The 13,606-nt window shown below is 42.1% G+C and overlaps 1 protein-coding gene across 7 annotated transcripts in view; it reads left to right on the top strand.

Annotated features, from left to right (window-relative positions):
* The window catches only part of myo5aa (myosin VAa), a 67,434-nt gene that overhangs the window by 33,896 nt on the left and 19,932 nt on the right, over positions 1–13,606 (top strand). For all 7 annotated transcript variants that reach the window (XM_032559728.1, XM_032559732.1, XM_032559726.1 and 4 more), the window contains 10 exons: positions 651–806; positions 1,269–1,366; positions 1,534–1,620; positions 2,519–2,627; positions 8,537–8,748; positions 10,227–10,383; positions 11,157–11,396; positions 11,493–11,741; positions 12,495–12,588; positions 13,451–13,599. In XM_032559728.1, the coding sequence (XP_032415619.1) occupies positions 651–806; positions 1,269–1,366; positions 1,534–1,620; positions 2,519–2,627; positions 8,537–8,748; positions 10,227–10,383; positions 11,157–11,396; positions 11,493–11,741; positions 12,495–12,588; positions 13,451–13,599 (1,551 nt within the window). The remainder of the gene's footprint in view (positions 1–650; positions 807–1,268; positions 1,367–1,533; positions 1,621–2,518; positions 2,628–8,536; positions 8,749–10,226; positions 10,384–11,156; positions 11,397–11,492; positions 11,742–12,494; positions 12,589–13,450; positions 13,600–13,606) is intronic.

The raw sequence follows: 13,606 nt of genomic DNA on the forward strand, positions 1-13,606 counted from the left end.
AGGAGTTTGACATCGTGCCTGTGTGTGTGTCTGTGTGTGCTGCATGGGGTGGGAGCAACAGTGGCACTGCAGGGGGGAGAAATCAGGACTCGTCTCTACAGTCGGGAACAAAGGAAGGAGAGTGTTTTTATTTTCCAGAGTGAAGCTGAGAGCTGAAGGCATTGTGGCGGTTAGAGAAGCAGCATGGCGCCGTGAAGCTGCTCACATAACTCCGCATCTTCATCATGTAACCTCAGCGTTATGTGGGACTGACTGACAGTGTTTACGTCCTAACTCTATGGCCGGGTTACCCCATGCGGTCATGTATGACCTTCGTTTTGTCATACATGACCAAACTTTTAACGTTTTCACCATGTTTGTTTTTTCTAATCTTTTTTTAACTTTCAAACTAATTGATTGATCGTGTGGCCTCTACTCACGTATTTGAGTCTGATTAACTATCTCGTTTAAAAGTAACAAACACTTATGTTTCGCTTCATGAAATGTAAAAACTTCTGTCAGTAGTTATAAGGTACAAAAGCACATTTGCTGTCATTGCTTTGGGCAAAGCTTAAGAAGAGCCTCATAGCATGGCTGGGAGACTCTAGCCGGCGTCTCCCCTTGTGCTTTTCTTTTTTTTTTGCTAACGGTAACCGGGCTGCCGTTTCCAGTTCAACCTGCTGGTGGAGCTGTTCCAAGATGAGGAGAAGGCGACCACCCCCACCGGTCAGGTGCCCGGTACCGGGGGCCGGACCCGCCTCAGCATCAAACCGGACAAGGGCCGGGACACCAGCAGCAAGGAGCACAAGAAGACAGTGGGCTGTCAGGTGGGTGTTACTGCCCCCTACAGGCTCACATACAGACACACACCTGATAACAAACAGAAAAAAAAACGTTACTGTTCTTTATTGGGCTGACATGATTAATCAGCTTAATCGTGATTAATCGATTATTGAAGTAATTATCAATGATTCATTGATAAAAGGCCATTACCTGAAAAAAACCAAACATATTTAGAGCAGTGTTAGCTGCACCCAGTTCAAATTCACTAAAGTAAAGCTACATTATTGCCTTTCAGGTCATGGAATGTTTATTTTCTTATCATTTAATGTATTTCTAATATTATATTACATAATATTATATTTAAAAAATGCTGAGTGATTGAGTGAAAAATTTGCATATGTGACAATATTTTTGATCCGATTAATCGGTTAATTGTTTGAATAATCAATTACTAAAACAGTCGTTAGTTGCAGCCCTGGCTGAAGGACGCTGGTTCTCTCTTGTAGTTTCGTAACTCCCTCCAAATGTTGATGGAGACTCTGAATGCCACCACTCCACACTACGTCCGCTGCATTAAACCCAACGACTTCAAGCTGGCCTTCTCGTGAGTCTAATCTCTACTTTCTTCTCCCTGCATTGGTTTTTTTTTCCTGCTTTGCTAAATTTCTAAATTTAAATTTACTCCCTCGTCTATAATGTAGCCCAGTCATTCGTTTTGCTCCAGTGTGCCTGCAGACCAACATGCTGACTGTGGTTACGTGTTGTTGGCAGGTTTGATCCAAAGCGAGCAGTGCAGCAGCTTAGAGCTTGTGGCGTTCTGGAAACCATCCGCATATCTGCGGCCGGCTTCCCGTCCAGGTACCCAAACATCCTTACAATAAAAAAGAAAAAAACGAAAATAGCTGCTGCTTTCTGATGGGATTTTGCAAAGATATGATCTGTCTGATCTCTTTAGAAGTGCTATAAGTAACAAAGTCCCATGTATTTATGGATAAATTGGTAATTATTACAAAATAAAACTTTATATTTACATCTGGGAATCTCATGCAGTAAAATCAAATAATGTATTTGTCTAAAAATAGCATCATTTTTACAAGCTTCAAGATGCACGAGTGCACCACAGTAGACGATGTTGCTTTTATTTCTACATTGTTCATAAGTTCATAATAAATAGCAGCTCTCAGACTTAATATTTGAGTTGAAAACTAAGATTTAACTGTCAGAAAAACTCATTTGTTGACTTGTTCCAACTGCAGGAAGCTTCTTTTGATTAAATATAACTATTAGTCGATGTCAAACATCTAAAAATGGAAGAGTCGTCAGTCACAGCGTCCTCACCAAAGAGGGTGGTTGTTGTCGTTTTTGACGTTTTTGTTTGTTGGTCGCGGCAATGACCAACAAACAGTTTCATTTGTTGGTTAATTACCGTTTTAGATGCTCTCTATCTCTATGCTTCGTAACAGCTTATTTTACACAGATCATTTATTCTGTCTTAAACATACTTTGTACAATTTAGAGTTTTAATATATAGATTATCTGATTATCACCGGTTTTTAAATTACTTTAATTCAAGCTAATGTGTGTTGAATCACACCGTCATTATGTATGAAACAAAAGTGATGAAAAGTTGGTGAAAAGTTTCTAATAACTTCCTGAAAGTGCAGAGCTTAAAGGTTGCGTACTTTCCTTTCACCATAGCTGTATATTCCATGATGATAAGAAGGAAGCGCTCAGTTTTCTGTGTGTGTTTTGCCAGATGGACGTACCAGGAGTTCTTCAGTCGCTACAGAGTGCTGATGAAGCAGAAAGATGTACTCCCTGACAAGAAGCTGACCTGCAAGAATGTTCTGGAGAAATTAGTACAGGTCAGACTGACTTTAATGTTCCACCGTACTGCTCACAATGTGCTTCTTCTTTTTTTTTTAAACAATCCCTAGGCCTGTCACAATAGCAAATTTTGCTGAACGATTAATTGTCTCAAAAATTATTGCGATAAACGATAATATTGTTTGAAGACCTTTTTACACTGAAAATGATGTAATAAGGCATGCGATTTCTTGCCAAAGTTAGATACACTTTATTTTCAAAAGAACACTAAACACTGGAACTGATAAACAAAATAAACAAAACAACCAAAAACAAAAATAAAATGGATTCTCAGTCTCCATTAACAAAAAATGTACTTGAATAAAAACTAAACAACATAAAGCCAAAGTGTAAATAAATACTGCATTCAACCAAAAGACTGCAGATTATGAAGTCTGTGTATTATGTTGCCCTTCAGTAATAATTAGAGTTAAATAGAGAAGATGGGCACATCGACTACCTGATGCAATAGTTCACACTACACAATTTTTTGCTCCTATTTTTCCCCTTACTACAATCTTAAAACGTTGGTCTTCCTAAGATTGTGTGGTGTGTTACGGTAGATCATCGTTGCAGCTCTGATCTAAATCAGGGATTTTCCCCGACTGGGATCTTAACGCAGCCTGTTGAATGTGACAGGTAGCCAATCAGAAAGCGCGGATTCTCCTTCATGCTTTCTGAGGGGAAATTACGGATGCAACCCGAAGTCCAGCAGACATTGGAGATGATATGTGGAAACAACATTAATGTTTATTCAACATGCAAAGAATATAGAAATGACAAGGGGAGGAGTTGGAGCGAAACCGGTAACTTTTCAGCTGTTCTTCGTTAACGTGACGTAAACAGGTTATAATGATTTTCATTCAGTCAGGACTTTACGCTGACATTAGCCACATGCATTGCAGGTAGATTGTAGTAAAGCATTGATTAATGCCTGGTTTTAAAATTAGTTCACTGGACTTGTAGCCATTATTTTGTGCCCATTGTTGGACACCACAAGGCAGGAACGGAACCGATATACCTAGGATTTCTGTCGGCTAATATGTGATCTGTCAGGTTTTGAAAATGGGCCGACAATCGGCCGACAGCTCTAAGATCGTGTCGTGTGCGCTGGGCATTAAACTAAGGAAATGAGGAAGGGAGGAGTCAAGAGATACAGCCGGCATTAGGAGAGCAAGCTGAGTAGTATAAAAGTTGAATGGTGAAAATAGCACAAAGTATGCAGGAGAAGAAGCGTGGCGAAATTTACGGAGCAACCAGGAAAGTGGAACTCAATAGTGTGAATGAATGCCTACAGCATTCACACTAATAAAAATGTGTAGGGGGGTAAAGTGGAGGGACCAATGGTTCCCTGGCCCAACCTGTTCTGGCGAAGCTGCGCAGGTCACTTCCAGTTCAGACTTGTGGGAATAATGTATTTAGTGCCCACAGATTATTTATTTTCATAGCGCATGCTCACTGTGAGCTATTAGTACCCCAGCAACAGTTGCCATGCTACTGACAATGATGTCATCAGCCTGATTTCAAATGATGTCAGTGCCACGAGGCCCTTCTAAGGATGCCTCTGTGATGTCATAGTCCATGACATCACCAACTGATCAGTTGAGTCTCCGGTCAGTCAACACAAAATTCATTTGGACACTTTAGCTGACGGAATAAAGATGAGCAACGAAAGCGACGTTTATGTGAGACCCAAGGTCTCCTTTTGGAGCAAACTCAGAAAGACTTGTTGTTCTAACAGAGTTCATCCTGGGCAAACCACCCCAGATTATAGGAAGAAGAAATTTCTCAGCGAGCTTCTTTGGAAAATAATAGAGAAAGTGGCAGACGGCCCCACCATGCATCTCGTCAGAGAAATCTTTTTGGAACAGCACAAAAAACTTTTGGCCTTACTGCTGAGAAAAACAGGTGAAATAAACGTGGACGTTCTTTCAGATGTAGCAGAGGAACTGAGCGAACGAATTTTTCAAAGCATTGCGAGGGACACGTTTCACTTTGCTTCAGGTCTTAATTTAATTGCCCTACTCGACTACCCAGAAGGACATGCATTTATCGTAAGAAAATTCAAACGCCACTTGGAGGATCCGGTTCCAAAAAGAAAAATGTTTACGACTACAAAAATGAAGATCAGGAGGACATTTTTTCCCAATGAAGATTTGTACAGTGATGAAAATTGCCTGAGTGAGTCTTACACTCAGGCAGAAATGGATCCAGAGCAGTTTTTAAAGGACGCAAATGAAATGGGATTTAAACGGGGAACTGAAGCCCAAAGAAAAAATATGGTGGAAAAAATATTTTGGAGACTAATTTATATCTCAAGTTACAGATCCAGCTATGGTCATTATAAAATGAAGGACACCGACCCCGTCCACAAGAAGCTTGGTCCAAAACTGTGGGAAGCGGTAAAAGATGTCGATTTTATATTTTTTGAGGACATGGAGACAAAACTCGGCCAGGATATCTTTCAACTTCTGAGCGGAAATGATGACGTAGTACAAGAGTTATTGTTTAAAATGATAAAAAGTGAAAACCCGCTGGTCATTTATAAACTAACCGAATGCTTCCGAAGAACCCTGGCACGTCCAAGGAAAATTCATTTTAAGAAAAGTTATATTAGAAAGGCCTGGAAGTGGTTTGAACAGGCAATCTGCTGTGGAGAAGATTTAGAAGAAAGTCAAGACATTTTTAACAATGGACCAAATGTTGAGCGTCGCCCTGTTGCTGACTCGGTACCAGCCTCTGACTCGGAACCGGCTTCTGAGGCCGGTCCGGCCCCTGACTCGGGACCGGCCTCTGAGTCGGGACCGGCCCCTGACTCGGGACCGGCCTCTGAGTCGGGACCGGCCCCTGACTCGGGACCGGCCTCTGACTCGGGTCCGGCCTCTGACTCGGGTCCGGCCCCTGACTCGGGACCGGCCCCTGACTCGGGACCGGCCCCTGACTCGGGACCGGCCTCTGAGTCGGGACCGGCCTCTGACTCGGGTCCGGCCTCTGACTCGGGTCCGGCCTCTGAGTCGGGACCGGCCCCTGACTCGGGACCGGCCTCTGACTCGGGACCGGCCTCTGACTTGGGGCCGGCCTCTGAGTCGGGACCGGCCTCTGACTTGGGGTTGGCCTCTGAGTCCGGTCCGGCCCCTGACTCGGGTCCGGCTCCTGACTCGGGACCGGCCTCTGACTCGGGGCCGGCCTCTGACTCGGGGCCGGCCTCGGAGTCGGGACCGGCTCCTGGCTCGGGACCGGCTCCTGGCTCAGGACCTGCGTCTGACTCGGGACCGGCCTCTGAGTCCGGTCCGGCCCCTGACTCGGGTCCGGCCTCTGACTCGGGACCGGCCCCTGACTCGGGACCGGCCTCTGACTCGGGACCGGCCTCTGAGTCGGGACCGGCCTCTGAGTCGGGACCGGCCCCTGACTCGGGACCGGCCTCTGAGTCGGGACCGGCCCCTGACTCGGGACCGGCCTCTGAGTCGGGACCGGCCTCTGAGTCGGGACCGGCCTCTGACTCGGGGCCGGCCTCTGAGTCGGGACCGGCCTCTGAGTCGGGACCGGCCTCTGACTTGGGACCGGCCTCTGACTCGGGACCGGCCTCTGAGTTGGGGCCGAGTTGGGACCGGCCTCCGAGTCAGGACTGACCTCTGAGTCGGGCAATAGGGCGAGTCGCCTTTTTGCATTTCAACTTAGGAAAGCCCAAATAAATAGACATGTCCTCAAAATAAAACACCCCTCAACAATGCAGACTAAAACACAACCCAAAGAAATAGCTGAAGCCTTCGCAGAATACTATAAAAAACTATATGATAATACAGACAAAAACACTCAGGAAGATGTAACATCCTCTTTTTTCAAAAAGATTAATCTCCCAACTTTGTCAGAAGAAGAGTCGCTGGAAATGACCCGACCTATAACTTCACAGGAAATTATGAATGTTATTAAAAACCTCAAAAACAACAAATCCCCGGGGACAGATGGACTGCCAGGGGAATTCTACAAAACATTTAGCCAAGAACTAACGCCAGCAATATGTAAGGTATTCAACTATGCACTAACAGAGGGGGACCCCCCTAAATCACGGTCTGAAGCCATTATATCGGTAATCTATAAAGAAGGTAAAGATCCAACTATGTGTGAAGGCTATAGACCCGTGAGCTTATTATGCAACGATTTAAAAATACTAACAAGTATAACGGCAAAAAGAATGCAAAAATATATAGCTAAATTGATTAAACCAGACCAAACGCGATTTATTCTGGGGAGGCAGGGAGCAAACAATATTAGAAGAATATTAAATATAATGTCATATACAAAATTTAAATCATTATCCTCCCTTTTAATTAGTTTAGATGCCCAAAACGCTTTTGACAGGGTAAAATGGAGTTTTCTATACCAGACATTATTGAGATTTGGATTTTCACAGCAACTTAGACATTATCTCCAGAATCATAGTGAATGGCAAAAAATCTCAACAGATATGACCAAGACTGAAGAAATTTTATTATCAATAGCAAAAGGTGAATCAACAAAAGGCATAATCTCAAAACTATACAACAAACCTGCAATATGAATCCAGTGTTAATAATAAGTAGGCCTGTCACGATAGCAAATTTTGCTGAACGATTAATTGTCTCAAAAATTATTGCGATAAACGATAATATAGTTTGAAGACCTTTTTACACTGAAAATGACGTAATAATGCATGTGATTTCTTGCCAAAGTTAGATACACTTTATTTTCAAAAGAACACTAAACACTGGAACTGGTAAACAAAATAAACAAAACAACCAAAAACAAAAATAAAATGGATTCTCAGTCTCCATTAACAAAAAATGTACTTGATAAAAACTAAACAACATAAAGCCAAAGTGGAAATAAATACTGCATTCAACCAAAAGAGTGCAGATTATGAAGTCTGTATATTATGTTGCCCTTCAGTAATAATTAGATTTAAATAGAGAAGATGGGCACATCGACCTGATGCAATAGTTCACACTACACGATTCTTTGCTCCTATTTTTCCCCTTACAACAATCTTAAAACGTTGGTCTTCCTAAGATTGTGTGGTGTGTTACGGTAGATCATCGTTGCAGCTCTGATCTAAATCAGGGTTTTTTCCCGACTGGGATCTTAACGCAGCCTGTTGAATGTGACAGGTAGCCAATCAGAAAACTCGGATTCTCCTCTATGCTTTCTGAGGGGAAATTATGGAGGGGAAACCCAAACAGCTGACACGGAGCAACCCGAAGTCCAGCGGACATTGGAGATGATATGTGGAAACAACATTAATGTTTATTCAACATGCAAAGAATATAGAAATGACAAGGGGAGGAGTTGGAGCGAAACCGGTAACTTTTCAGCTGTTCTTCGTTAACGTGATGTAAATAAGTTATAATGATTTTCATTCAGTCAGGACTTTACGCTGACACTAGCCACATGCATTGCAGGTAGATTGTAGTAAAGCGTTGATTAATACCTGGTTTTAAAATTAGTTCACTGGACTTGTAGCCATTATTTTGTGCCCATTGTTGGACACCACAAGGCAGGAACGAACCCGATCAAACCGTTATAGCTAGGATTTCTGTCGGCTAATGTGTGATCTGTCAGGTTTTGAAAATGGGCCGACAATCGGCCGACAGCTCTAAGATCGTGTCGTGTGCGCTGGGCATTTCACTAAGGAAATGAGGAAGGGAGGAGTCAGTGGAGAGCACCGGAGTTGAGCCTTTTTTCATTCAGTGTCATTAACAGAAAGAGGAAAAGGCCGGAAGAGACGATAATGCCGATGATTAAAATGACGTCGGTAGTTTTAATTTATCGTACGATTAATTGATTTATTGTTTATCGCAACAGGCCTAACAATCCCACAAACAGTGACTCTCCTCTTTTCTGCGCTCTCCGTTCTTCACTTCTGTCTCCTCAGGACCAGGATAAGTATCAGTTCGGTAAGACTAAGATCTTCTTCAGGGCCGGCCAGGTGGCGTACCTGGAAAAGCTGAGAGCCGACAAGCTGCGTGCCGCCTGCATCCGCATCCAGAAGACCATCCGCTGCTGGCTGGCACGCAAGAAGTACCTGCGCCAGCGCAGCGCCGCCATCACCATTCAGAGGTTCACCAGGGGATACCAGGCCCGCTGGTAGGTGGCCCGTCATGACGCTTTGCTTTCTGGCTCAGCAACAGCTCAGGTTTACGCTACAAAATGTGGAAATTGAGTTACTGCACAATGAAGTTTATTAACTCAGTTAATAAAGTCAAGCAACATATTGGCATGATGATTTTTAAAAGAGGAAAATAGTGGGCGGAGTCAGAAAAATCAGAACAATGGCAAAGGGCTGTGGGTCAATTGGCCTCTCAAACAATTTTTACCCCTAATTTGTTCCTTCTATTTGTTTCCATACGGTACAAATAATTTCCTAGCCTTAGGATTTACAGATCAGTTTATATTTCTTTTATTTTAACTCTATTTCATGAATTATATAGAGGAATAATACTAAAATCACTCACATCTCAAATTTACTTGTACATTATTCTTTGGAAATCCTCTTTCTTTATTTCCGTTCCTGTAACCATTTGTGGAAGTTGACTCATGATGAAACATGGATTTACCTCTGATTGAGCCACAATCATTTTAAACAACCTCCTGCTTTATTTCTATGATGTATTTATTGAATGAATGCAGAGGAATTTGCTTATGGCTCTCTAGAAATATAGAAAATGACGTTAGGGCCGAAATGATTAATCGTGATGAATCGATTATTGAAATAATCGTCAACTAATTTAGTAATCGATTAATCATTAACTGGAGTGTACAAACTAAAAAAAGGCCATTTTCTTAGTGAACAACATATTCAGAGCAGTAATTAAGGCAAAACTGTACAAAAAATACACATTTTGCATTTAAGATGAAAAGAAACTGTCTGTAAATATTTTCTACCCAGAACGTCTCAAATGGTATCGTTTTAGCTTCACTTGATTCAAATTCTGTAAATAAAAAAATAATCTCCTATTATCACCTTTTGCTATCCAGGTACTAATCTGGTTTTCCATAAATAATCAACAAATTAGCTATGTACTGTTTTAATAAGTCAAGCCGAAAGCATTGAGCTTTTTACATGTTGATTATAGTTTAAGTTTTTTTTTTGCAACAAATAATCAAGAGTTAACTAAAGAAAAGCCACGTTGTTGCATTTCAAACAATAAAAATTACTTTCTTCTTTAAAAAAGGAATTAAATTTGTTTATATTCTTTTATACGATTAATCGGCTAGTCAGTTCATCCTCAACATAATGAGTGATTACTAAAATAATTATCTACAACCCTAAATGATTTTAAATTGTAAGTTCTCAATTGCAAGGGAAAAATATTGTCCTGGTTGGTCTGAAATGATGCACGATGTGAAATGGCCACTGTAAACTGCAAAACAACCCGTAGAAAAACTAAAACAAAACAATTTTATCAAAGGTCATTTAAAGAAAAAAGGACAAACTGTTTATTTTGTGCAACAGGCACACCAGTGGCAAATGTTTTCCCTATACTGGAACTAAAGAATCTAAAGAAAGAGTTGAAGTTATGTGTAGAAAGAGAAAAAAAAACCCTCTGTGTGTTTCCGGACAGTTTGGCGAAGTTCATGCGGCGCACTCAGGCGGCCACCATCATCCAGAAGTACCAGAGGATGTGTGTGGAGCGGAAACGCTTCAGGCAGAAGCAGGCTGCTGCGCTGGCCATGCAGACCATCCTCAGAGCCTACATGGCCCGGCAGAAGTACCAGGCGGTGAGACTCGGCACATGATGACACATTAGTTCATGTTTTTACTTCATCAGGACAATCGTTCAGACGGGCCTGTTACCATAACAACATTTTGTTGGACGATAAATTGTCCCAGAAGGTATTGGGATAAATGATACTATTGTCGTTTTGAGGCGATTTTCTAGTAATATAATAGTAATGAAACAACAACACATTCGCAAAGATCAATACACTTTAAATTCAAATGCAGCGTTTCCCAATTCCAGTCCTCAGGCCCCCCTACTCTGCATGTTTTAGATGTGCCTCTATTCCAGAACAGCTGATTCAAATGATTGCATGACCATCAAGTGCTGCAGAAACCTGTTGATCACCAAAATATTCAATCCAGGTGTGTAGCAGGAGGGAAACACCTAAAACATGCAGGGCAGGGAGGCCTGAGGACCGGAATTGGGAAACGCTGGTCTAATGAATATTTAATACTTGGACTAGAAGACATTTTAAATATTTAAAGTAAACGAACAAAACAACAAATGCAATTAATTATGAAGTGTCTGTAAATATCACAAAGCACCAGATTGAAGACTTTCGTCATCCAGTTTTTGGTGTAGAGAGAGAAAAGAGAAAAACGATAAATGATGAAAATTGAATTTATTGAGCTCATTTCAGTTCGCCATGCGATTTATTGATTTATTGCTTATTGCGACAGGCCTACGTTCAAATCTGCGTAGTTCTCCACAAACTTCTTTCGGTTCTGTAATTCAAAGTCTCTCTCCCCCGCCGTCTCGGTGCGAGTGCAGCTGCTGCGAGAGCACAAGGCGGTCATCATTCAGAAGCACGTCCGCGGCTGGTTGGCCCGCTGCTGGTACAAGCGCTGCCTCGAGGCCATCGTCTACCTGCAGTGCTGCATCCGCAGGATGAGAGCCAAGCGGGAGCTGAAGAAGCTGAAAATCGAGGCTCGCTCGGTGGAGCACTTCAAGAAGCTCAACAAAGGCATGGAAAACAAAATCATGCAGCTGCAGAGGAAGATCGACGAGCAGGTGACGAGCGTCCGGTCTCCGTTTTGGTTGATCCTCGTCTTTATTAGACACCCCCAACAGTTTGTCCAACGGGATTTGTCCGCCTTGTGCTTACAGAACAAGGACAACCGGGTGATCAGCGAGAGACTGGTCTCTCTGGAGAGTTCGTACGCCTCCGAGAGCGAGCGCATGCGCGGCGAGCTGGGCCGGCTGCGAGGGGTGGAGGAAGACGCCAAGAACAAAGCCAACCAGGTGTCGTCTCTGCTGGAGGAGCTGGAGAAGCTGAGGAAGGAGCTGAGCGTCACGCAGCAGGAGAAGAAGACCATCGAGGACTGGGCGCAAAAGTACAGGGACGAAATGGAAAAGGTACGGCACCTTTCCCAGATTGTTCCTCTTTGTTTTTTTGTTTTTGTGTGTGTGTTTTCAGTTTCACAACCGAGTGTTTATTTTTAACTTTTACGTCTCACGTCTGCCTCCTGAGACTGTTTGATAAAAATGCTATAAATAGAAATGATAGCTGGTATGTGACTTAGTTTCAAAATATTATTTTCATCTGATGCTTTATGTGGGCAACAGAGGAGGAGGATTTTTTAATCTTATTTAGGTGTCAGAAGAAATTGCACTTGGACATCAAGACGGAGCAGAATAAATGTCCAAAACCTTCAGATTTTCCCAAAGTAGTTGAGCTTCATTTTAAGGGTGACAGATTTAAAAAAAAAAGATTACCTGGCAATTTTGATTTTTAAAATTGATTTATTTATTGTATTTCAGACCATCGGATGTTTTAGTGATTTATTCAAGGCTCGGTGCTTTCACGTGTCTCCAGTAAGACAGAAAAATAGTTGTTTTTTTAAAAAGTTACTAGAGAAGTCTGAAAACTCACTAAGTCGTCAACAGAAGGTCCACAGTTGTAGGACAACCGGACCTCGAGGAATGCAGGTAAAAGACCACGGCGCTGAAACATTCATCAGATTTGTATTTAATCTTTTTAGTTACATTTTTAGTTGATGTGTTTTTATGGTTTGATTGGCGCGTCTTCCACTTCATCCGGAATCGCGTGACAGAGAGACACAGACTTCCTTCCTCCCAACATTTCACAAATCGTTTCTTTCTGTTCAGATGGTTTCCGAGCTGAAGGACCAGAACGGCCTGCTGAAGAAAGAGAAAGACGACCTGAACCGGATGATCCAGGAACAGAGTCAGCAGATGACAGGTGTGTTTCACCTCCTACTGATAACTTTGTCACTGCAGGAAAAATAAGGAAAGCTTCATCTGTCATTCGTCAGTCCGATTGTTTAGTTGAAAAGTTGAAAAGAAGTGAATATGACAATACCTGTGCAAAATTAAATGAAAAATATGTCAGATACAGCAAATGTATACTGGATCAACATTTATGGTGAGAATTTGGATAGAAGAACGCAGTGCAATTTATTTTATTTTTGTTTTTGTGACACCAGCACAAAAACGACATCTGACTTGCCAGTTAAAGTTCAAATGTATTCATAAAAATTAATTGGAGCATCTTTGCTTGTTTGCTGCTCTTGTAAGGTTAAAATCAGCAGCAATATGTCATACCAACATATCATCTGGTGCTGACATGTTGGTATGATGGAGGGGCCCCAAATTAAAATCTGCTTAGGGCCCCAAAAAGGCTTGGCCCGGCTCTGCTCTGTTCAGCAAAAGCCAATCGCTACCATGTTTTTTTTAGTTGTCAAGTTATTTAAGATTAGCGGATTAAACGTCATAAACATATCAACACTATATGTGGCTCAAATATTCCCTTTAAGAGGGCGACCATATATCTAGGTGACCTGACTCTGGATCATTGGGATGCATGTGCATATAATAAAAAAAAAACTTTATTGTTTTGTAAGTGGCCAGTTTAAAAAAAAAAAAAAACAATGACCAAAAAGTGGTTAACAACCAAACCGCAGCATTTTATTTAATTCCTTTTGTAAAGTAAAATAAATAAAAAAACTGGCAAAACGAATGATGTCATGAATGTTTTTCACTGTTTGTGTATTTTCCCAAATAAAGAGAAGAAAAAAAAGTTGTCCTCTGTGTCATCCCGCCAGAGAAAATGACTCGCGCGATCGCGCAGGAGACCCAGCAGCTGGAGACGGATCTGAACGAGGAGCGCTCCCGCTACCAGAACCTGCTGACCGAACACCTGCGCCTGGAGGAGAAATACGACGACCTGAAGGAAGAGCTGGCTCACTCCAAGGTGAGGA

The sequence above is a fragment of the Xiphophorus hellerii genome, chromosome 4 (genome assembly GCF_003331165.1).
Source record: "Xiphophorus hellerii strain 12219 chromosome 4, Xiphophorus_hellerii-4.1, whole genome shotgun sequence".
NCBI classification, from domain to species: domain Eukaryota; kingdom Metazoa; phylum Chordata; class Actinopteri; order Cyprinodontiformes; family Poeciliidae; genus Xiphophorus; species Xiphophorus hellerii.